Source organism: Mustelus asterias, chromosome 7 (genome assembly GCF_964213995.1).
Source record: "Mustelus asterias chromosome 7, sMusAst1.hap1.1, whole genome shotgun sequence".
NCBI classification, from domain to species: Eukaryota; Metazoa; Chordata; class Chondrichthyes; order Carcharhiniformes; family Triakidae; genus Mustelus; species Mustelus asterias.
Genome location: NC_135807.1, coordinates 93,980,838 through 94,003,419, shown reverse-complemented (window position 1 = coordinate 94,003,419; position 22,582 = coordinate 93,980,838). Strand labels below are relative to the sequence as shown.

The 22,582-nt window shown below is 40.2% G+C and overlaps 1 protein-coding gene across 1 annotated transcript in view; it reads right to left on the bottom strand.

The window, feature by feature from the left end:
- Positions 1-6,348: 6,348 nt before the first annotated feature.
- Positions 6,349-22,582, bottom strand: part of LOC144495848 (BEN domain-containing protein 5-like) — a 43,322-nt gene continuing 27,088 nt past the window's right edge. The window contains exons 3-6 of the mRNA XM_078216484.1: positions 17,629-17,887; positions 12,391-12,683; positions 12,087-12,297; positions 6,349-9,253 (exon numbers count right to left, since the gene is read on the bottom strand). Of these exons, the coding sequence (XP_078072610.1) occupies positions 9,003-9,253; positions 12,087-12,297; positions 12,391-12,683; positions 17,629-17,887 (1,014 nt within the window). The 3' untranslated portion in view covers positions 6,349-9,002. The remainder of the gene's footprint in view (positions 9,254-12,086; positions 12,298-12,390; positions 12,684-17,628; positions 17,888-22,582) is intronic.

Genomic DNA, 22,582 nt, shown 5'->3' with positions numbered 1-22,582 from the left:
ATTCTTCCCAAAATTTAGTGTTTGCGCTTCTAGTTTGTAGTTTACCCAGGGAGGCCATTATCTGTTGTCTTTCGCACGGGGTAAATGGTTTGTAATTTGCTTTTGGCTGCGCGTCTGTTCCCCCTCGGGTTACTGGCGCCAAGTTGTGTTCTAGCGCTTCCCCTTCCTCTGGAGGGGCGGTTGGTCCCTGTTGTATGGACTCATAAGGGGGCAGAGGAACAGTTTCCCCTCCCCATTGATTCTCCTCTAATACTCTATTCTTTTTCTCCAATTCCCTTACTTTGGATTCTAAATTTCTAATCTTATCCTCGTTCCACTTTTTAGTGGAGGCGACTATTTGTTCAATTAGTCCAGCTAACTGATGTACTAATAATACCCCTGCCTTTTTTGTTTTGTCTCTCTTTTCCCCATCCACCCACTTTCTCTGCTGTTCTAAGGTCTGAGAAACATCCCAGCCATCCCTTTGCATCTTCTTAATTAACACATGTCTGTCTGTCATATATTGATCAATGAGAGAACCCGCAGGTCCCCACTTTGCTTCTCTATCTGCCATCTCACAGACTTCACTACCCCCGGCCACGATTACTTCCTAGCAACGTGTTTTCTCCACCGTTTAGGGTTTCTATTTATACTCACGGCCACGATTACCTCCTTGGCAATGTGTTTTCTCCACCGGAGTCCGGCTCTAGGTCAGAGTAATCAGCTCCTTTTCAGCACCGCTTTACAATGTGACAGACAAGTACATAAACTACACAAACTTTCATGCAAACAGGTGGCAAACTCCTGCATTTGTTCGCCACTACAGAATTTGATACTAAATGACCTTTGCCACTTGTGCTTCACGATCCTAAGTGCCCTTGTGCCTCTACGCCCACTTCAGGGTCCTGACCTTCGAGTGGGGGATTTCCCCTCTTAACAACTGGTCTAAGACTGCGCGTTTGAGACAGGCACTTCCTTATCCTTTAGTCAATCAGCACAAGTAACAATCAATACTTATTTCTATAACATAAATTCCCCTAATTTTTACCCATTTTAAACTGCACTGTTGGCTCAGTCTGACTCCCAGATTCAACAATCTCTACTCCAGTTCGTCGATCGAGGCCAACCGATCCACTCACCAGCAGTGAGATCCTGCCCGACTACGCCAATTTGTTGTGGGAAAATCACCACTCGGAGTCAGACTTAAAGATTCAACATGCAGTTTTATCGGACAAAGCTTTGGGAGAAGCGCTGGGCTCTCCGCAGTGCGCGCAGTCACCTTCTCAACTTTACAATGGCAGTTGAGCATCTTTATACACTTTCAAATAATGGTCAAGTACGGACATCAGCAGTTATCACATCGTTATACGTGGAGTAGACAAGTACAGACATCGGCAGTTAGCACATCGTTATACATAGAGTAGATACATTTATGTCCCCCATCAACGACTGATCTCGTTACTAAAACTCATTGTTTTGGTTCTGCTTTATCTCAAGCAGCTAAGGTGCCTCAAGGTCTGATGTTTCCTGCAGCAATTTAAACACTAACAGGTTTTAACTTGCTGTGCAATGTCTGTGCCCAAGTCAGCACATCTTAATGTCTTTTCCCAGAGCCCATTTTGTGCCAGGTAACCATTTTGTATCCTTTAATTTTGATTTTACACCAACAATGACCCCTTCCATCACTTTACTGATGACAAGGAGGAGACTAATGGGGATGCAATTGGCCGATTTGGATTTGTCCTGTTGTGTGTGTAAAGGGCATATTGGGACAATTTTCCACATTGCTGAGTAGATGCCAGTTTTGTAGCTGTACTGGAAAAGCATGGCCAGTTCTGGAACACATGTCTTCAGTACTATTGCCAGAATATTGTTAGAGCCCATAGCATCCAGTGCCTTCAGCCATTTTTTGACACCACGTGAAGTGAACTGAATTGACTGAAGACTGGCATCTGTGATGGATCATCCACTCTTCACTTCTGTTTGAAGGTATTTGTGAATGCTTCAGCCTGATCATTTGCCCTTCTTTGGGCTCCTCCATTATTGAGGGAATATTTGTGGAGCCTTCTCCTCCACCAAGTTAGTTAATTGCCCACTCTCATTCACAACTGGATGTGGGCAGGACTGCAGAGCTTAGATCTGATCTGTTGGTTGTGGAATCGCTTAGCTGTCTATTGTTTATTATGCTTTTGGCACACAAGTAGTCTTGTGTTGTAGCTTCATTGGGGTCGCACCTCATTTTTAGGTATACCTGGCTGCTCCTGGCATGCCTTTGGCTTGGTGGCAACTTTAGAGTGGGGATATGCCAACCAGGAGATTACAGATGTGCCTCATGTATGTCTGGTGTGGAATTGTCAAATCTGTTCAAAGTCAAAGTCATTTAGTATGGTGTTGCAACACAATGGAGGGTTTCTCAATGTGAAAATGGGGCATTTTCTCCACAAAGACTGTGAGGTGGTCACATCCACTGATGGACAAATGCATCTCCAGAAGGCAGGTTGGTGAGGATAAGGCCAAGTATGTTTTTCCCCTTCTCAGTTCCCTCAACACCTGCCATAGAGCCCAATCTGTGAACTATGTTCTTTAGGACTCAAGCAGCTCGGTATGTGGTTGTGCTACCAAGCCATTCTTGGTCTTGGACATTAAAGGTCCCCCATTAGAAGTTTATACGTCTCTATGAAATCCCCCCTTCTAATCTCCAGCAGATATTATCCCAACCAACTCAATCTCTCCTCATACATCAGTCCCACCATCCCAGGAATCATTCTGGTAAACCTTTGCTGCACTCTCTCCATAGCAAAATTATCCTTCCTCAGAAAAGGAGATTAAAACTGCATGCAATATTCCAAGTGTGGTCTCACCATGACTCTGTACAACTGCAGCAAGACATTTCTGCTCCTGTACTCAAAGTCCTCTCACTATGAAGACCAAAATACCATTTGCCTTCTTTACTGACTGCTGCAGCTGCATGCTTACTTTGTGACTGGTGAACAAGGACACTCAGGTCTCGTTGCACATTCCCCTTTCTCAATCTATAGCGATTCAAATAATTGCCCTCGAACTGAAGTGTACTCAGAGGGCATTTAAGTGTCAACCACATTGCTCTGGATCTGGAGTCACATACATGTAGGCCAGACGCAAGGGCGACAGAGCTCCTTCTGCAAAAAACATTAGTAAACCAGATGGGTTTTTATAACAGTCAACTTTGTCAACAGATTTTTATTAAATTCAAATTTCACCAACTGTTGTGATGGGAGCATTACACTGGGTCTTTGGATTACTAGCCCAGTGACAATGCCATTACGCCACTACCTCCCCGAATTTGATATGATAGCAGAGAATGGTTCCCTAAAGGTAAAGTTTGGAAACTAAGATTTTTTCAGACAGAAGATTGTAATCTGAGTTACATTTGAGAAGAATGCCCGAAACCCAAGATGTAAATTTTCAAGATATGATTTCCCACCAACGTTCTCTGAATTTGAATCTTATATGGAAAAAGTCAAGTTACATTGTTACCATAGAGGAAATATGTCCTTGACACCCTTACTTCCTAACAAAAACAAGATCAGGCAAGTATTTTGCGGCCCATAATTGAACACTATTGAAGGTTTGGATATTCTATTAAGTTTTATGGGTAAAATTTAAAATGGTCTATTAAATATATACAAAGTATGGTCAAGATTTTGATAAATTTAGGAAGACTGAATGTTATTCCATCCAATAATACAGCATGGAATTTACCACATGCTACAAGTTTACAGAAATTCAATTTGGAAATTCCCCATTCATTGCTTGTTTTAAATGATTGAATTGTGCTGTAGTGGCAGTGGAGCTAAAACCAGTGAAAGTGAGAACTCAGGGGAGCTGAGTGGGAGTAAAGCCAGCGAGAGAAAGAAAGAATTGAGGGGAGCTGAGTGGGACTAAAACCAGTGAGAGAAAGAGAGAATTCAGGGGAGCTAAATTGGGATAAAACTAGTGGAAGGGAGGATTCTGGGGAACTGAGTGGCTCTCTCTCGGTTACATAGTCGGAGGGCTCTGAGCTCTGTTCGGAAATTTGAATTGAGGTGCGACATCATAGGAAAATTGCAAGTTGATTGGCAGGTAAGTTTTGTTGCTTCTAATCAATGTCTAAGCAACTAGCAAATTAAAAAGACAATGTATTAAAAAGTAATAAATGAATAGCTGATGAGTCTTAAGTAAGGTTTATTATGGTTTGTAAGATACTTTAAATATTAGTAGGATGAGCAGCAGCTGCCATCACTGCAGTGCATCCATGAGGTTGAGATCTTCGGGGTTACAGATAGTGTGACATGAATCCAAGATCCCGGTTGAGGCCTGTTGGGGAACACTTCAGCAGTCACGGGCATTCAGCCTCTGATCTTCGGGTAAGCGTTCTCCAAGGCGACCTTCACGACACACAACGCAGAATCACTGAGCAGAAACTGATAGCTAAGTTCCGCACACATGAGGACGGCCTCAACCGGGATCTTGGGTTCATGTCACACTATCTGTAACCCCCACGACTTGCCTGGGCTTGCAAAATCTCACCAACTGTCCTGGCTGGAGATAATACACATCTCTTTAACCTGTGCTTAGCCCTCTCTCCACTCACATTGTCTGTACCTTTAAGACTTGATTACCTGTAAAGACTCGCATTCCAACCATTATCTTGTAAATTGAGTTTGTGTCTATATATGCCCTGATTGTGAACACAACTCCCACTCACCTGATGAAGGGGCAGTGCTCCGAAAGCTTGTGCTACCAAATAAACCTGTTAGACTTTAACCTGGTGTTGTGAGACTTCTTACTGTGCTTATCCCAGTCCAACATCGGCATCTCCACATCATTGGTGTGGTGTACATGGATTTCAAAAAAGCCTTTGACATGGTACCGCACAACAGATCTTTGAGCAAAGTTATAGCTCATGGAATAAAAGGAACAGGAGCAATATGAACATTAAATTGCTGAATGACAGTAAACAGGGAGTAGGGATCCATGGATGTTTTTTGGGCTGGAGGAAGGTTTGTACTAGAGTTCCCCAGGGGCAGTATTGGGGCCTTTACTTTTCCTGATGTGCATTAATGACCTAGACCTTGGTGAAGAGGATACAATTTCAAGGTATGCAAATGACGTGAAACCTGGAAGCATTGTGAACTGTGAGGAGGATAATTTCAAAAGGACACAGACAAATTAGTGGAATGGGTGGACAGGTGGCAGATGATGTTCAATGTGGAGAAACATGAAGTGATTCATTTTGATAGGAAGAACATGGACAGACAAATTAAAACAAAGAGTACAATTCAAAAGGGAGTGAAGGAGCAGAGGGACCTTGGTGCATATGTCATTGAAGGTGGCAGACAGGTTGAAAAAGCCTTAATAAAGCATATAATATTCCAGGCTTTATTAAGAGGGCATAGAATATAAGAGCAAGGAGATTGTGGTGAACTTTATTAGGTACTAGTTTGACCTCAGCTGGAATACCGCATCCAATTCTGGGCGTGGCATTTCAGGAAGAGTTGTGAAAGTATTGGAGAGAGCATAGAAAAGATTCATGGGAATGGTTCCAGGAATGAGGAACTTTAATTATGAAGATAGATTGGAGAAATTAGGATTGTTTGCTTTGAAGGCGGCTGAGAGGAGATTTGATGGACATTTGCAAGATCATGAAGGATCTGGACAGAGAGAAACTGCTCCCACTCAAATTAATTGAGAGTGAGGGGGCAGATTTAAAATAATTGGCAAAGGAAACAAAAGCGACATGAGAAAGAGCTTTTTTTTAAACGTGTAAGTGGCTAAGGACCGGAAGTGAGGTGAAGGCAGATTCGATCAAAGCATTCAAAAAGGGAATTAGAATGTTCTCTGGAAAGGAAGAATGTGCAAGGGAGAAGGTGGAAATTGTTCATCTGCAGAGTCGGTACAGACACGATGGACTGAATAGCAACTGTAGAGGGCATTGATGAGACCGCATCTGGAGTACTGCGTACAGTTTTTGTCCGGCAGGACGTAAATGCATCAGAGGCAGTTCAGGGAAGATTCAACTAGATTCATTCCAGGGATGAAGAACTTGTCTGAAGGAGAGAGATTGAGCAGTTTAGACCTATACTTACTGGAGTTTAGAAGATTGAACGATCTATTGGGGTATATAAGATGCTAAATGGGATTGACAGAGTAGATATACAGCAAATGTTTCCCTTTGTTGGACATTCTAAAATGGGAGACCATGGTTTTAGGCTAAGGGGTGGCAGATATAAAACAGAAATGAGGAGGAATTACTTCACTTGAAGGGTCATGAATCAGTGGAATTCTCTACCCCAGAGTGCAGTGGACCGCCAAATTTTAAAAAATTTGAGTTCATAGGTTTTTAATTAGGAAAGTTAAAGTTTATTTATTAGTCACAAATGGGCTTACATTAACACTGCAATGAAGTTACTGTAAAAATCCCCTCGTCGCCACATTCCAGTGCTTGTTCGGGTACATCGAGGAAGAATTTAGCATGGCCAATGCACCTAACCAGCACGTCTTTTGGACTGTGGGAGGAAATCGGAGCACTTGGAGGAAAACCAAGCAGAGGGAGAACTCCACACAGAGTGATCCAAGCTGGGAATCGAACCCGGATCCCTGGCGCTGCGAGGCAGCCGTGCTAACCACTGTGCCACCGTGCCGCTGTAGAGGTAAATTAAGAAATAGACAAGGGGAGGTGATCCACCCTATCCTTGATAGCTTGGGTGTCCTGTAGTCATTGGCTAGAGCTATTCAAACAAGTGATTGACATAGGATAGATAACCAGTCCCTAAATATATTAATGAGTTCTCGAAGACTGGGGGCAGTCCTAGTCAAGCCTCTGCCTGATATTCAGATGGAGGAAGACCAGGGAAGATGGAGAGAGACTGGGGGGAAAAGTTTCCTAACATTTCGGCAAGACAGCAGAAGGCTGCCACCACACGATAAGGGATCAGTATACTGTTCTTACCTGTCATGGGTTGTATGCTGTTCCTCTCTATTTAGCCTTTGCATCATACATAAACTATCACTTTCTTAATAAACTAAATTAAAATCACTTAGGACTTCTCAACCATGTATTTTGGGTAATCTGTGACTCCCAAACTTAAAACTTATACAGTGACCCTTAGAGTACCTGGTATATCTTACTTTTAATTGTTTTTAGAGCGTGATCTACTCAGCTAATTCAAATGGTGTGATGCAAGCCAAAATTTAACAACAAAAAAGAATGGGAAATATACAACAGTAAAATTTTAAAAAGGGGAGGGAAGCAGATGACTTAAAGATTCCAATAACCACATCTGTAAAAGCAAGAGGACAAGCTCATTTCTGAGCAACTTTGACATTAAGGCTGCATTTGACCGTGTGCAAACCAAGAAGCCCTAGTAAAACTGAAGTCAGAGTCATATTTAGCACAAAGATGACGGTAATCATTTGGAGACCAATCACCTCAGCTGCAGGACATTGCAGCAAGAGTTCCTGAGGACGGTGTCCCTCGGCCCGACTATTTCAGCTGCTTCATTAATGACTCTCTCTCCATCATATGGTTAGAAGTGGGGCTGTTTGCTGAAGATAGTATTCATCCCCATTAGCAATTACTCAGATAATAAAGCAATTGATGCCCACAAGACCTGGACACCAGCAAGTCTTGGACTGACGTGTGCTGTTAACGTTATTTGCCACTTAAGTGAGTAGCTTACTTCTCGATTCTCCAAAGCTTCCATGAGGTAGTAGTCAGGAAATACTCTCCACATGCCTGAATAGGTTCAGGTCCAAAAACCTAATCCAGGATAAAGCAGTAATTTGATCAGCACGCTTGCCACCAGCTTAAACATCCTCTCTGTGGCTGCAGTGTTTATTATCTAGATTCATAGCACCTCCCCAAGCTATTCCCAGCCAATTTCACAACCTCTATCACCTAGATGGACAAGGGCAGAAGGTGCACAGCAACACAATCTCCTAAAAGTTTCCTTCCAAGTCACACATACTCCTGATTTGAAAATATATTATTATTCCTACATTCCCACTGGATCAAAATCCTCAAACTCCCCACCTAGCAGCATTGTGGCAGTAAGTACCTTTACCAGGTGAGCTGCAGCAGTATAAAAATGCTCACCACCATCTTCTTCAAGGACAACTAGGTTTGGCGATAAATGCTGGCTCTGAGAGTGATGGCCACATCCAAAGAATGAATAGTTGATGAAACTGTATATAAAAGAAAGTATACAGAAGATTCTATGTTTTATAAAGCGGGTCTTAAATACAAAAGCAAAGGGGTAATGCTAAAGCTAAACATAACACTAGTTAAGTCACATTTTTAATTTTATATTCGGTTTGGTTTGACTTACTGTGAGAGGGATATCAAGGTCAAAGTCAGAGCACAGAACAGAGTCACTAAGATCATACCAGAGAGGAGATCATTTAGTTATGAGGACAGATCACAGATGCTGACAGTACAACCAATATCATGAGGAGATCATATGCAGTATTCAAAATAAAAGTGTTTTGATAAGGTAAATAGGGGAAAACAATGTCCAATTAACTGATGACTCAGTAAATAAAGGGCTTAATTTTGTGTTACCAAAAACAACAAAAGGCTAAGAGCATTATTTATTTTTAAACTCAGCATTGTTAGGACCTGGAAACAGAATTTATAATAGCCTTTAACAGGGAAATGGATAAATATTTGAATTTAAAATAATAGATACAGGAACAGGGCAAGAAATGGGAAATAAGCCAACAGCTTTGAGGTGGCATAGTTGCAATGGGCTCCTTCTGTAGAATTCTACAGAAATTTGCAGAATTAACTGTACATTCCACTGATTTAACAATGAGATATAAAACTTGACAGCTATACAGAAATTAATAGGAAAAGGCTTTCTATGGTACCATTCCATGTAAACAAATGAAGAGAACAAGCAGATTTCACTGTAATTAAATCAAGTAACAGTTACATACTATCAATAACCAGAATAGCCATGAACAGGGCTTTCTGATCATGCAATACATTAGTTCCCACTAAATTATTCATAGATAAAGGTTTCAATCTCTTCCTTGATGGGTACTTCAGATCTCTCACAATGTGCATGAGTTTCACATTTTAATCCTATCTCACACTCACAGTTCCTAAATTTTGATATTTCTGCTTTGGCTTTTCGCCACTGCTTATTAATGTCCATTATTTTTTCCCCAATGTATCGATTGACTTTATTTAGTCGCTTGTGGATCTCATTGTCATCTTTGGCATCTTGTCGTATTCTGTTCAGCAATTGTTCTGTAGGGAAAGCAGAATTTTATTTAGTTTCACCAAAATATTAATCTTGAGCCTTAAATTTGAAGAATTGATTTGTTTTTGAAAACTGAAATGCACATCAGATGTCTCATTCTTAGTCTTCATAGACAGTGACAAACATCTAGGAGTTCAGGCCTGCTCCAGGATTATAGCACAGAATCTAGGTTGACGGTTCACTGCAATTCTGAAGGAACTGAGCCCTGCATTGTTGCAGGTGCTACTTTTCAGATCAATGTCAAATCGAGGTCCCTTCTGGCTGTTCAGGTGGCTGCAAAGATAGCACGTTTCAGTTTGAAAAGCAGGAAAATGCTCCTAGCATGTTGCCCAACATTCTATCCATCAATGATCTAAACAAATTCACTGTTTTGAGGAAAATTCTGTGTAAACTAGTTGCTTTGCCTACATAAGAATACGACCATGCTTCCAACTCTGAAGCATTTGGGACATACTGAGGTAATGAAAGGTGTTATTAAACATCATCAACCCTATGCCACTGTCCCAATGTTGATGAGCACAGGAACAACAAAGGATTTGTGCTTGTAACCAGCTTCTTTTCCACTGCTGCACTTGGTGACATAACCAAAAGCTTAGACCTGGCCATTTATGTAACTGGAAGCTCATCAGGCCGAGTAAACCCCGACAAAGGTTACACTGAGGTCCTACGTGAGTCTGTGCTTAATCATGGCTGTGCTTGAGATAAAATATTGACTAGTTTGCTGAAGCAAACTTATCATCTTACCATAAGCCTGAAAAAATAATGCCTTGTTTTGTTGAGGCTGATTGATACTGCTGCAGACTATCAACATTAAATGCAGAATCAAATGTTGCCAATAATCACATCAGCGTTGAATTGTTAAATGATGGATCAGTAGATGATAAACCTCTATCATAAAATCCACACTCAGCATGAGGTCAAACGTGTATAATAGAAGAATGTATATTCTGTGATCATCACACTTCAATGTAGCATGATCGCACTGGACACGTGGGCAGCATAATATTTGGCAGTTTAACAAGTTCCATCTCCAACACCTGAGCTCCATCATGCAAATCAAGAGGTAGGAAAAAGTAACAAGCTACAAGATTAGAAAGCATATCAATGCCATTGGAATCGCGGCTATGCTTACACAACATAATTATTCTGCATGGATGACTCCACATGCCAAGAATTATGCTACACTGCCAACTGAGACAAGTAGGAGGGTTGGGAGCAAGATAGAAAAGACATGATCAAGCACAAACAAACTGACAACTGAGAAAAACTTGCAGCTAGTCAAATAAGCTGGGGAGCAGCAATATCTGATGCTTTCAGCCATTCTGAACACTAGCAATCTGAGCTCCAGAAAAAAATAGAAACAGAAGAAACAACAGTACCAAATGAACTTTATGAGACTGGAAATATACAGCACAGCATGATAGTCACACGCGTTTTAATAATCACCAAGACTGATTTTCATTCCAACAAGGGCTGTCATCTTTGAGTATTAGGGATTACCTTCAAAAGGAGTTAGTCATTGCAGATGAAAGAGGGGGGAAACAGTAGTGCTTTGTATGTAAATTAATGCTGAAGTGTACATTTAAGTTGCAAAAGCCCCCAAAGCACCTTGCCCAACGAGTCAATCTTCCTTATGTGAGCCTAATAAGAGTAGGCAGGCTGTTCAAATGCAGGTGCTTCACTGATAATTACAAATCTGTCTTCATCTAATGTCTACACATACAACTTCCAGTAAGAATGAGTGGACATCATTAAGGATCAGAAAATGCGACTGATTTCCCACTTTCTAACAGAGGCCAATAACATTCCTGACATTGCTCTGCTTGAAATCAGTGAACTTTATAGCTGTCAAACCTAACACCACACAGTTTATTACACTGGTCTACCAACTAGGTCATCAAACAAGCAGAAATACATCATTTTTCCTCACTAGTTTTCTCTCCTTCAATGTGGAAGTTTTATGGGTACCAGTCACTCTCTAACCTCTCAACTTTCTTCCTGTGTTAACCTAGACAGCAAGGGGGAATTTTCCCGTCCTGCCCGCCACGTAAATCGACCATGCAAAGCTCCGTTGACCTTGGGTGGGATTTTCCAATTTTGGGGCGAGCACAGCTGGAAAATCCCGCCAAGTGTCAGCAGGATATTCTATTCGCATTTCACATCAAAGTCAAATCCTGTCCTTTACTACTATCTCAGCTGAGAATAGATAGGCAAGCATAGACAGAGAATTAAATCTGGGAATTTCTTGGTCTTTGTACCTTAACTGTTAACTGTTTTCTTAACCATTAGGAAACTGCAGGAATATATTTCCTCATTACATTTTGTATGAAAATACAAACTTGGATTTATTGGACACTGGAAAAAGAATACACTGGAGAAAGAATACACTTAAGCTCCCTTTTTCACAACAAGAATATATTGAGAGAAAACATTATTAATTTTAATATTAATTTTCAATGTATTCCATTAGATGGTTATTAGTTGTTGACATTGCTAAACTCATATTAGTAATAGTTATTACTCTACAAGCAACATTTGCCACCAGATGTTGGGCACTACGATGCTGTTTTGCTTTAGTAAAACAAAATTGTGAATTTAATTGCTTTTCAAAGAAGCTTTAAATTTGAACAGTGAAGAAAAAATACTTTAAAGTGAATACAAAATGTTGATTTCTTTTTAAGTACAGCAGGATATGGAAACATGTATATAAATAAATAAGCAGGAGGGCAGGGATGGTAAGGAGGGAAAGAAGGAAAAATAATAAAGAAACTTTAAAAAAAAGTAAAAACCTCTGTTGTGGAAATTTGTTTTTAAACTTACCTTTAATAATCTGTACTTTATAAGGGGAAAGAGGTGGTTTAGGTGATGATTTTGTGGAGTTGCATGCAATTCCAGTGACACTTCTGTCCTTCAGGGTATCCACACCCCAGACAGCCACAGCCAAGCACTTTGTAAATCTTGAATCACTTGGTTGGCGTTTCACAGTTTCCCACTTGTCCTCATCAATCCATATATTAGCACCAATGTGAACCTATTAACAAATGGTGTTAGAATCTGCAGCTGGAAATTCAGCTCATATATTCAAAATATGGGAAGTATCTCTAATACAAAAAGCTAATCTTACCTTTCCATCCTGAACTGAGTAAACATTAGGCTGAGCCATAGCAATAGCTTGCGTTGACGCCCACGGACATGGTATTATGTTGTTCCCATTTTCAATCTGACTCTCCAGATGATCAGAAGTACTTGGAGTTGGAAGAAGAGCATGTGGGCTTTTCTTGCTGGGATAAACTCTTTGTTGCATGTTCAAATGGTCTTGCAGAATGGAAGTTACTGGAGTACTTGAAATTAGTTGATGTGCTGATGTGTTGTCTATTAGTTCTTCCTCAGGATTTGAGCCATGATACTGTTCCGGTACTGAAAATGCAAAAACGTTGATTTACCATTCAAATTGCTTGCAAAACGCCAGTTCAAAAATAATGTTCTTACAGATTACAAAATGATTTTTAAAATGTGAATTATCCATTCTATGTAAACTGTTATGGTCCATTTATACTTCTGGTGTCATCAGTTATAAACATCTATAAAAATAACAGCCAGTTCTCTAACACTGACTGTAACATTAAAACTTTTAGCAAAGGTCAAGACAAGCATGAGCAAACGACAATGAAACAGAGCAAAAAAAACAGAAAAACCTAAAAATTAATAAGTGACAAGTCCTTGCCAGAAAGTTAGATATCCTCAGCTAAACATACATGCATTAGCTATTTTGTTATGCTATCATTTTACAAAAAGTGACTCAAATTACAGTGGAATTTGTGGTGGAGAAATCACTCTGGCTAGCTTAAAGTATTCATGCTCCATAACATGCTGTAAAGCTTCTTTCCCCTTGCATTCAGCTGTTGGATTTCTCTCAATGTAAAAAGGTCGCCAATGCATGGAATATTTCCCATATTTTAATTTGCATCTGGACCAACATCAATTATTAACTGGGTAAACAAGATTTCCTTTTTTCCTGAAGAAACCCCATCATAACTGTTTGATCTTGAAGCAACCATGGTTCTCATGAACTTTTTCACGGCAGCAGTTATCAGTAGCGGCAGTTATAAAGCAAAAATCCTGACCTGTGGATGACTTTATATGTCCATATGGATTTTTATTAATAATGCATGCATGCCTCAATGGAAGGTAACTGAATACTGTACCCAAAAGAAAATATGTACCAAAGCAAAGGAATGCTGTGGTCATTAAGTCTTTTCTTGCGGCTATGCCTTCTTCCTTGGAGGTCAGGCATAATGTCAACTCATTACAGTGTTCAAGAGACTTTACGTTAGTGAGAAATTATCAGTACTGGCAGGTTTATATCCCATGCACTCACCAAGGATACAGTTTGGCAAGAGCAGAACTTGGGGAATTTCTAGTATGTGAAGGGATATTTATGGTTTTTAAAACTACTAAAATTGGTTAAAACAATAAAATTTCATTTGTCCAGAAAAATATCACTTGAGCCATTAGGACAGTGGTTTCCAAGATCTGAAGCAAAGGAAGAATTCCAGTCTCCGAGTACATCAGCTCTATAGCTCCAAGTCTTGTTACTGAGCAGGGTTAAATGTTAGTGTACTTGTTAACTGCAGACTTAAGTTATTGAGTCTGCTAATGATTGATGATTCCAAACTTCTATAGACAGGCACGCCATTTTGCAGCCACCTCAACCCGAAGATACTCCACAAATCCTCTCCTTTGAAGAATCTTCATGAGTAGATATTAAATAACTGATAGGTGTAAGATTAAGTCATGGCTACCTTTCCAGCAGGTACCAGAAATTCCTCGATGACCACGAGAAGGACATCACAAGGCAATGTAAAAATCCAAACGTGCTGCAATCATTCTGCTGACCATAGGAAGCACACACAGAAGACCTTCAAATTTTGCAAGCCATAGTTGGCACCAAATCTTGAAAATATGAGTGCATGATCCATTGATTGAATGTAACTTTCATAGAGATGTGTGCCCTACTATACTTTGGAGGTATAATCTACCAAAAGCTTTAGAAACCATCCTCCTAGAAGAATAAGGGTTTTGTAGATTAACACAATTAACTGGAGGTTCCATTTTAGATCTGGTGGTTAGTCACAATAAACATGTAAAATTCTCATTTATATTCTGATCAGCAGTGATGCTCTAATGTAAAATAAAAACAGAAAATGCTAGAAAAACTCAGGTCTGGCAGCATCTGCGGAGAGAAATACAGTTAATGTTTCGAGTCCGTGAGACTCTTCTAATTATGAAGTATTGGGGTATGGTTTGCTTTGCTAGCCTCTACCAAATTATTATGCAAAGGTGCCAAATGGGGGTCAGGAGATTTCTAACAGAAGCGAAACCATCCTTCGTCTATTTCTCCTGGGGCTGCCACATTGTAGCAAAGTTATAGGTGCAGGTTCCCCATTCTCTCGACTAATAGTGCATCGAAAGGTAAATAAATTAAAGGATAATCATCCTCAAAAGATTTTCTTTTCACACTTATATCCAACTCATCTTGTAACACCCGACACACTTAGCAACATGGCCAAGAATAACCAATTGCCATCAGCTTAACAACTGGTGATGGCCTATTATTGCATTAGTGGCGTAATAAATGAGACGAGCCAGTCAAAATTACACTAAAATGATGGAGTATGTTAGCGCATCAATGCTGAGCCAGCGCATTAATGCTGAGTCAGCAATAACTTTACCCAATATCAGTTTCCTTCAGATTGCATGCCCACTGCCTAGCTGCATAGGAACAGGAATATACCATTTAACTCACCATGCTTGATTAGCCATGACACCACACTCTTTTCAGCCCAATAGCTTTGCTCCATGTCAATAAAATGGTGGAATAGACAAAAATGTGGCAGATGAAATTAAATCAGTAAATGTGACAAGGTCTTTACAAAAATTCTACCTGCCACCCTTTTGCCCATTCTACTATTTTATTGACATGGAGTAAACATAGGTTTGTCGCACAAGCGTGCAATACAAAATGTAATGGCCAGTTGAAGTCTTAGCATAACCACTGCTTAGAACAGTGTTTTTTCAAAGTGAGGGTCGTGACCCGCGGGTGGGTCGCAGGGTATTGAAAAATGGGTCATTAAAAATGATCCCCAAAGATCGCCTAACCTTTGTTTTTCCATTTTCCCTCTGGATAAATTCTCACTACAATACAGTGTATGACCACATGAGGCAAGAATAAACTGGTCAGCAAACCCTCTATGTGTATTTGTTTCCCTTTCTAGGAAGCCAATTGTAAATCATTTTGTTAAGCAAGAGAGGGCGAGAGACACCAATAGCTGATAAACCTACTGGCCAGGATCTCACATCTGAATTGTTGGAGAAAGCGCAAGCTGCTCCGCCGAGTCCATGACAGGACAGAGCAGTACTAATGTGAGCTATGGACAGAGCGCCAGGGCCTCCGGTGAACAGCCTGCAAAGAAAAAACTAAAATCAGGAACAAAGCAGTATAAAGGTGATTTTTTGAGGTGTGATTTTGTCAATTGTGCCAAGGCAAATCAGGATGGAAAGCCCACGTGTGTTATATGCAGAAAATACTGGCCAATGAGAGTTTAAAACCCTCAAAACTGCAAAGACATCCAAAGTATCTAGTAATCTGGAGCACAAACCTTTGGATTTTTTTTTAAAGGATGCAGCAGGAACTTAAAACATCAGCTCAAGTTCTGAGCAGAAATGTAAAATTCCATGACAACTAGCCTCTTACATGGTAGCTTTACCACATAACTAAACAGAAAGTTCCCCACACTGTTGCAGAGAAATGAATTCTCCTTCAGCATTTGACATGGTTTGCATGGTCTTCGATGTGAAGTCAGCTAAAAAACTGAAATGCATCCCACTTAGTGATAACACAGTGTATTGTCAAATTTGTGGTATCATTGAGAATTTAGAAGTACAGCTTATTTCTCGGTTAAAGTTAGTGGGGGATTTCTCAATACAACTGGATGGAAGTATGGATGTTACAGATTGTGCAACCTTGCTATTTACGTTAGGCACATTTGGCACAATGAATTTGTTGAGGACTTGTTGTGTTGCTTGACATTACTGACCCACATGACTGCAGCACAGATCTTTGAAGCATTGAACAGCTACATGGTTGTAAACTGCAGGCTTGATTGGGTTAATTGCAAAAGAATCACAAGCGGTGGGGCAGCCAACCTGACTGGGAAAAATTGAGGAGCTATAAGGATTAAGGCGGCAGCCGGTCAAGACATTGTTTAGAATCATTGCTTTATTCATAGCGAGGCACTAGCACAAGGAAACTCTGCACCTAATACACGTTGCCCTCTCATCCTGTGAATCAGATTGGAGTGAGATGGTGAGGACCAAGCAAGCTCACCTGTCACATTAAGTAGTAAGTGAATGTGGCGTGGGTCACCAGGGACATCTGTCTGGTAAATCGGTTACCGGGTTAGAATACTAAGTAGTTTTAGGCTTGACACTAAGAAAAAGATGTTGAAACAACAGAAACAGAACAAGACTAATTCACTGGGATGCTATCTGTGTTGAGGTAAGTACAAATATAAAGAAAGACTTGAAAAATTTAGCAGAAGAGATTAGGGGTCAATTTGATCACGGTGTTTCAAATTATAAAGAGGTAGAGCAGAGTAAATAGAAGCATATTGCTTCAAACGACTGAAGGAACTATATTAAGGGCGTACAGATAGAAGAGTAAATGTTAGAGATTTAAGACAGAGTAGGAGAAACTTCATGGAGTTTCTTCTAAATTGGCTCAAATTCTATTATTCATCTTGTTCTGGATTCCCCTCAGTTTCCCATATTATGTGAAACAGTTCTATCAGGTCACACCTTGCCTTCATTCGTTTGAAACGTCTCAAGCATGAGATCCCTTTAAATTAATGCAGTCATACTAGGTACAGGGAAACTACCCCTAGAAACTAAATGGGTACAGTAAGTTGGTAAGTGAACTGGAAAATTAGGAGCCAAAAGTGTTAATTCAAAAAGAATTATGGTATATTTTGTACAGGAAACAAATGCATCACCACATCAGTACAAAAAGGATTGAATAATGGACAACTAATCTTTAAATAATCAAGCACATCACGTATGTGTTAACTATATAATTTAACATGTTCCAATTTGAAAAAGTGCTTGAATTGGCAAAGATAACTATACAGCCAATTTAAACGATTAAGTTAGATAATTAATTTTAATAAGGTTATTACAAGTTTGAAGGTGGTGTGAAAAATGAGATATTCAACATTAAAATTCATTTGGTAGTTTACCATTCCTAGTGTTGCTACACTTTATTTTAGCTTGGGCTGGAACCCAGCTCTGGAAAGATAAGACTTACATCTAAATAACTTCAAAAGCAAGGCATTCTGAAGATCCATATTTAGATCCCTCAGTCTCTGTAGTTCAGATGCCAAGTGTTCATATTCCTTTTGCTTTTCTTCAGCAAATCGGAGTTTTGTTGAAACTTTTTTAAGTTCCTGAATCAACCTTTTATTGTTGGCCTTGGCCTGTGAATATTTATGTTTTAGTTCATCAAACATCTTTAGTGTTTGGTCGTCATCATCACTGCTGTCTTCAAAGCAGGAGACATCTTGTTCCTAAGAGAAATAAAATATATCACTTTCAGGTTTATTCAATTTGAGAGAGAGAGAAATAAATACTAACTGCTATTTCAAAGGAGGGAAAAGATTTTGTGTTCCAAGTGTAAATCATTTGAGGAGGAACAGAAGAATTCAACTACATTTCACAACTGATAAATTAGTACATCTTCTTACACAAACAGTATTGCATTCGCATTCCAAAAGTAATACAATAACTGCTTATAGAACATATGAATTAAAACACTATGGTTCTTTCTAGCACAATGCAATATGGCTGAGTTTTCATTTTCCATTTGTTGTAAGATTCCATTCATTTAACTTATCCATGTGAATGCACAGCTGTCTGTTATTAAAATCTACAGACACAGGAATATTGCTATTTTTTTCCTTCGTCCCCGAATGTTAACAATGGAGCCTGATTTAGAAAAAAAAACTGAACATGCTACAATCTTTATAAGGCAAGTGGAATCCATTACGTTATGGAGTCTGAACTCATCCATATTTAACTCTTTACAATTAAGCAAGAGTGATAATTATAGTGCCTTCCCAGATTTAAAAAAGTGGTGCAGGAATGAACCAAAAACAGGTCAAAGTCTGAGGAGAAAGAACAATAAGAAAACGTAAACATATTAATGCTAGCACCCTAAAATATAAGCAAAGTACTATGGATGCTGGAGATCTGAAATAAAACCAGAAAAGTACTGGACAAACTCAGCAGATCTGGCAACATCTGTGCAGATCAAAACAGTTAATATTTCTAGTCCAACTGAATGTTAACTCATTTCTCTTTCCTCAGATGCTATCAGACCTGCTGAGTTTTTCCAGCAATAGCATTTTCTGGTTTTATTATTAATGCTAGGACCCAATTATTCAGCTGATCAAGGTAGCTGTAATTGAGGGATAGATTAGAAATTCCTAATCTGCTTCCTGGGCTGTGCTTTTTGCCCACTGTCAGAGTAATCGGAGAAACATTAGATTCACCTTAAACCCCAATGAACCCAACATTAGGAATTAGCAGCTAGGATTTCTACTCCTGATTGCTATTCAGTGACGCCTTCTGTCATTGAAGCCTGCACTGAGCACTGCTCAGAAAGCTCGTTATGGTTGAATAGTTTGCGGATCCTCATAATTCGGCACAACTACAATGGGCAAGTAACAGAGGGCCCCCAGCTACAAGCACCTTAAAGGAGGAAAGGAAAATAGCCTGAATGTAGAAATCACTAAATAAATGTGAACACTTGGATGAGCTCTTGAAACATCATAACATTCAAGGATGTGGGACAAGTGTTGGAAAATGGGACTAGCACAACTTTAGTGGTAGTTATTGTCGGTGCAGACTTGATGGGCTGAAGGGCCTTTTCTGCACTGTATGACTCTATTGGACTAACGTGAAGTGTAAGATTTTCGAATAACAAGTGATGTGTTATTAACTGATCAGAACATAAACAAAAAAAGTATCAAGCTACTTCTGTCACATGATTGCAGGAGGCAGTCAAGTGAAATTAATATTTACTCCTCTAAATTACTATCTTTTCCTCATTAAAAACATATTTTCTCTCTTCTCAAGACGATTACTGTGAAGTACTAGAACCATTCGAAGTTAAGAAAAAGCAGACCATACAGCTCATTGAGTCTGCTCACCACTCAACATCTGCCTCAACTTCAGTTACCTGCCCACTCCCATATCCCTTGATTTCCCAAGAGCTCAGAAAATCTGTCTACCTCATCCCTTTGGGGTAGAGAATTGCAAAAATTCACACCCTTAAGTGAAGAAACTTTTATCTCCATCCTGAATGATCAGTTCCTAATCCTGGGACTGTGCTCCATGTTCTAAATTCTTCACCTAGGGGAAACACCTTTTCAGTGTCTAGCCTCTCAAGCCCCTTCATGTCTGTTTCAGGGGCGGCACGGTAGCACAGTGGTTAGCACTGCTGCTTCACAGCTCCAGCGACCTGGGTTCGATTCCCGGCTTGGGTCACTGTCTGTGTGGAGTTTGCACAGTCTCCTCGTGTCTGTGTGGGTTTCCTCCGGGTGCTCTGGTTTCCTCCCACAGTCCAAAGACGTGCGGATTAGGTTAATTGGCCATGCTAAATTGCCCCTTAGTGTCCTGGGATGCGTAGGTTAGAGGGATTAGCGGGTAAATATGTAGGGATATGGGGATAGGGCCTGGGTGGGATCGTGGTCGGTGCAGACTCGATGGGCCAAATGGCCTCTTTCTGCACTGTAGGGTTTCTATGATTTCTATGAATTGGATTGCCTCACATTTTTCTAACCTCCAGAGAATATAGACTCAATTCACTCAGCCTCTCACCTATCGCAAAACAACCAGTGTCTTCATCCAAGTCATTAACATAGACTGTAAACAGTTGTGGCTCCAGGACTGATTCTTTTGGCACTCCACTAGTTAAAACCTGCTGATTTGAAAATGCCTCATTTCTCCTTACTCTCTGCTTTCTGTCTGTTAATTAATCTTCTATCCTTGCTAACATATCCATGCGCCCTTATCTTTTGTATTCACCTTTCAAGTGGTACCTTAGTGGATGCCTTTAGGGGGTACGAAACAACATCTACTCATTCCCCTTCATCTACCCGACTTGTTACATCCTCAAAAAACTCCAATAAGTTTCTCAAACAAATTTGCCTAATGTAAAACCAAGTTGATTTGATCTGATTATTGATGAATCCCTAAATGCATTGTCAAGATTTGCTTAGTAAGAGGTTATAGCACTTATTCAACAACTGATATCAGACTAACTAGCCTGTAGTTCCCAGTTTTCATATTCCTTCCTTTTTTGACTAGCATTGTTACATTTCCAATCTGCTGGGACAGTTTGGAACCTTTAGATGTAGCCCATCAGGTCAGTGAATTAATGAAATTCACTAAATTATCAACGTCTCTTTGCATTTACATTTCTTAGAATGGCGCCTACCTTTATGCACATTCATTGGTTTGGAGTCATTATTGGGCTGGAGTTTGCAATAAGATCAAATCGGACAGCAACTTCCAGCCTCTGCATGTTTAACGGTGGAAATCAAAAAGGCTGCTGTATAACTCAGCAAAAATATATTCCTGTGATAAAAAAGGAATGTAAGAAAAGGGATAACCAGCCGTGGATAACTAAGGAAATAAAGGAGAGTATTAAATTAAAAACTGATGCATACAGAGTGGCCAAAACTAGTGGGGAATTAGAAGATTGGGAAAGCTTTAAAAAACAACAAAGAACTACTAAGAAAGCGATAAAGAAAGGAAAGATAGATTATGAAACTAAACTAGCACAAAATATAAAAACTGATAGTAAATGTTTTTGCAAATATATAAAAAGGAAAAGAGTAGCTAAAGTTAATGTTGGACCCTTAGAAGACGAGAAGGGGGATTTAATAATGGGAAACAAGCAAATAGCCGAGACCTTAAACAAGTTTTTTGTGTCGGTCTTCACGGTAGAGGACACAAATAACTTACCGAAAATTGATAGTTGTGGGACTGTAGCAGGTGAGGTCCTTAAAACGATTACAATTACTAAAGAGGTAGTGCTTGGTAGGCTAATGGGACTAAAGGTAGACAAGTCCCCGGGCCCGGATGGAATGCATCCCAGGGTACTGAAAGAAATGGCAGAAGTAATAGCAGATGCGTTGATTGTAATTTATCAAAATTCGCTGGACTCTGGAGAAGTGCCGGCTGATTGGAAAACAGCTAATGTGACGCCACTGTTTAAAAAAGGAGGTAGACAAAAGGCGGGTAACTACAGGCCGGTTAGCTTAACGTCCGTAGTTGGGAAATTGCTGGAATCCATCATTAAAGAAGAAATAGCAGGACACCTGGAAAAAAATGGTTCGATCAAGCAGATGCAGCATGGATTCATGAAGGGAAAGTCGTGTTTGACGAATTTACTGGATTTTTATGAAGATGTAACGAGTGCAGTTGACAGAGGGGAACCGGTGGATGTGGTGTTTTTGGATTTCCAGAAGGCGTTCGATAAGGTGCCTCACAAAAGGTTGCTGCAAAAGATTAGGGTACACGGAGTTGGGGGTAAAGTGTTAGCGTGGATTGAGGATTGGCTATCTAACAGGAAGCAGAGAGTTGGAATAAATGGGTGCTTTTCTGGTTGGCAGTTGGTGACTAGTGGCGCAGGGATCGGTGCTGGGGCCTTAACTGTTTACCATATACATAGACGATCTGGAGATGGGGACCGAGTGTAGGGTAACAAAGTTTGCGGATGATACAAAGACGAGTGGGAAAGCGAATTGCGTGGAGGATGCGGAAAGTCTGCAGAGAGATTTGGATAGGCGAGGATCTGGCAGATGGAGTATAACGTTGACAAGTGTGAGGTTATCCACTTTGGAAGGAATAATAGTAAAATGGACTATTATTTAAATGGTGAAAAATTACAACATGCTACTGTGCAGAGGGACCTGGGGGTCCTTGTGCATGAATCGCAAAAACTCAGTTTGCAGGTGCAGCAGGTGATCAAGGCGGCAAATGGAATGTTGGCCTTTATCGCGAAGGGGATGGAGTATAAAAGCAGGGAGGTCTTGCTGCAATTGTACAAGGTACCGGTGAGGCCGCAACTGGAGTAGTGTGTGCAATTTTGGTCCCCTTATTTGCGGAGGGATGTGTTGGCCTTGGAGGGAATGCAGAGAAGGTTCAACAGGTTGATACCGGAGATGAGGGGGTTGGCTTATGAGGAGAGATTG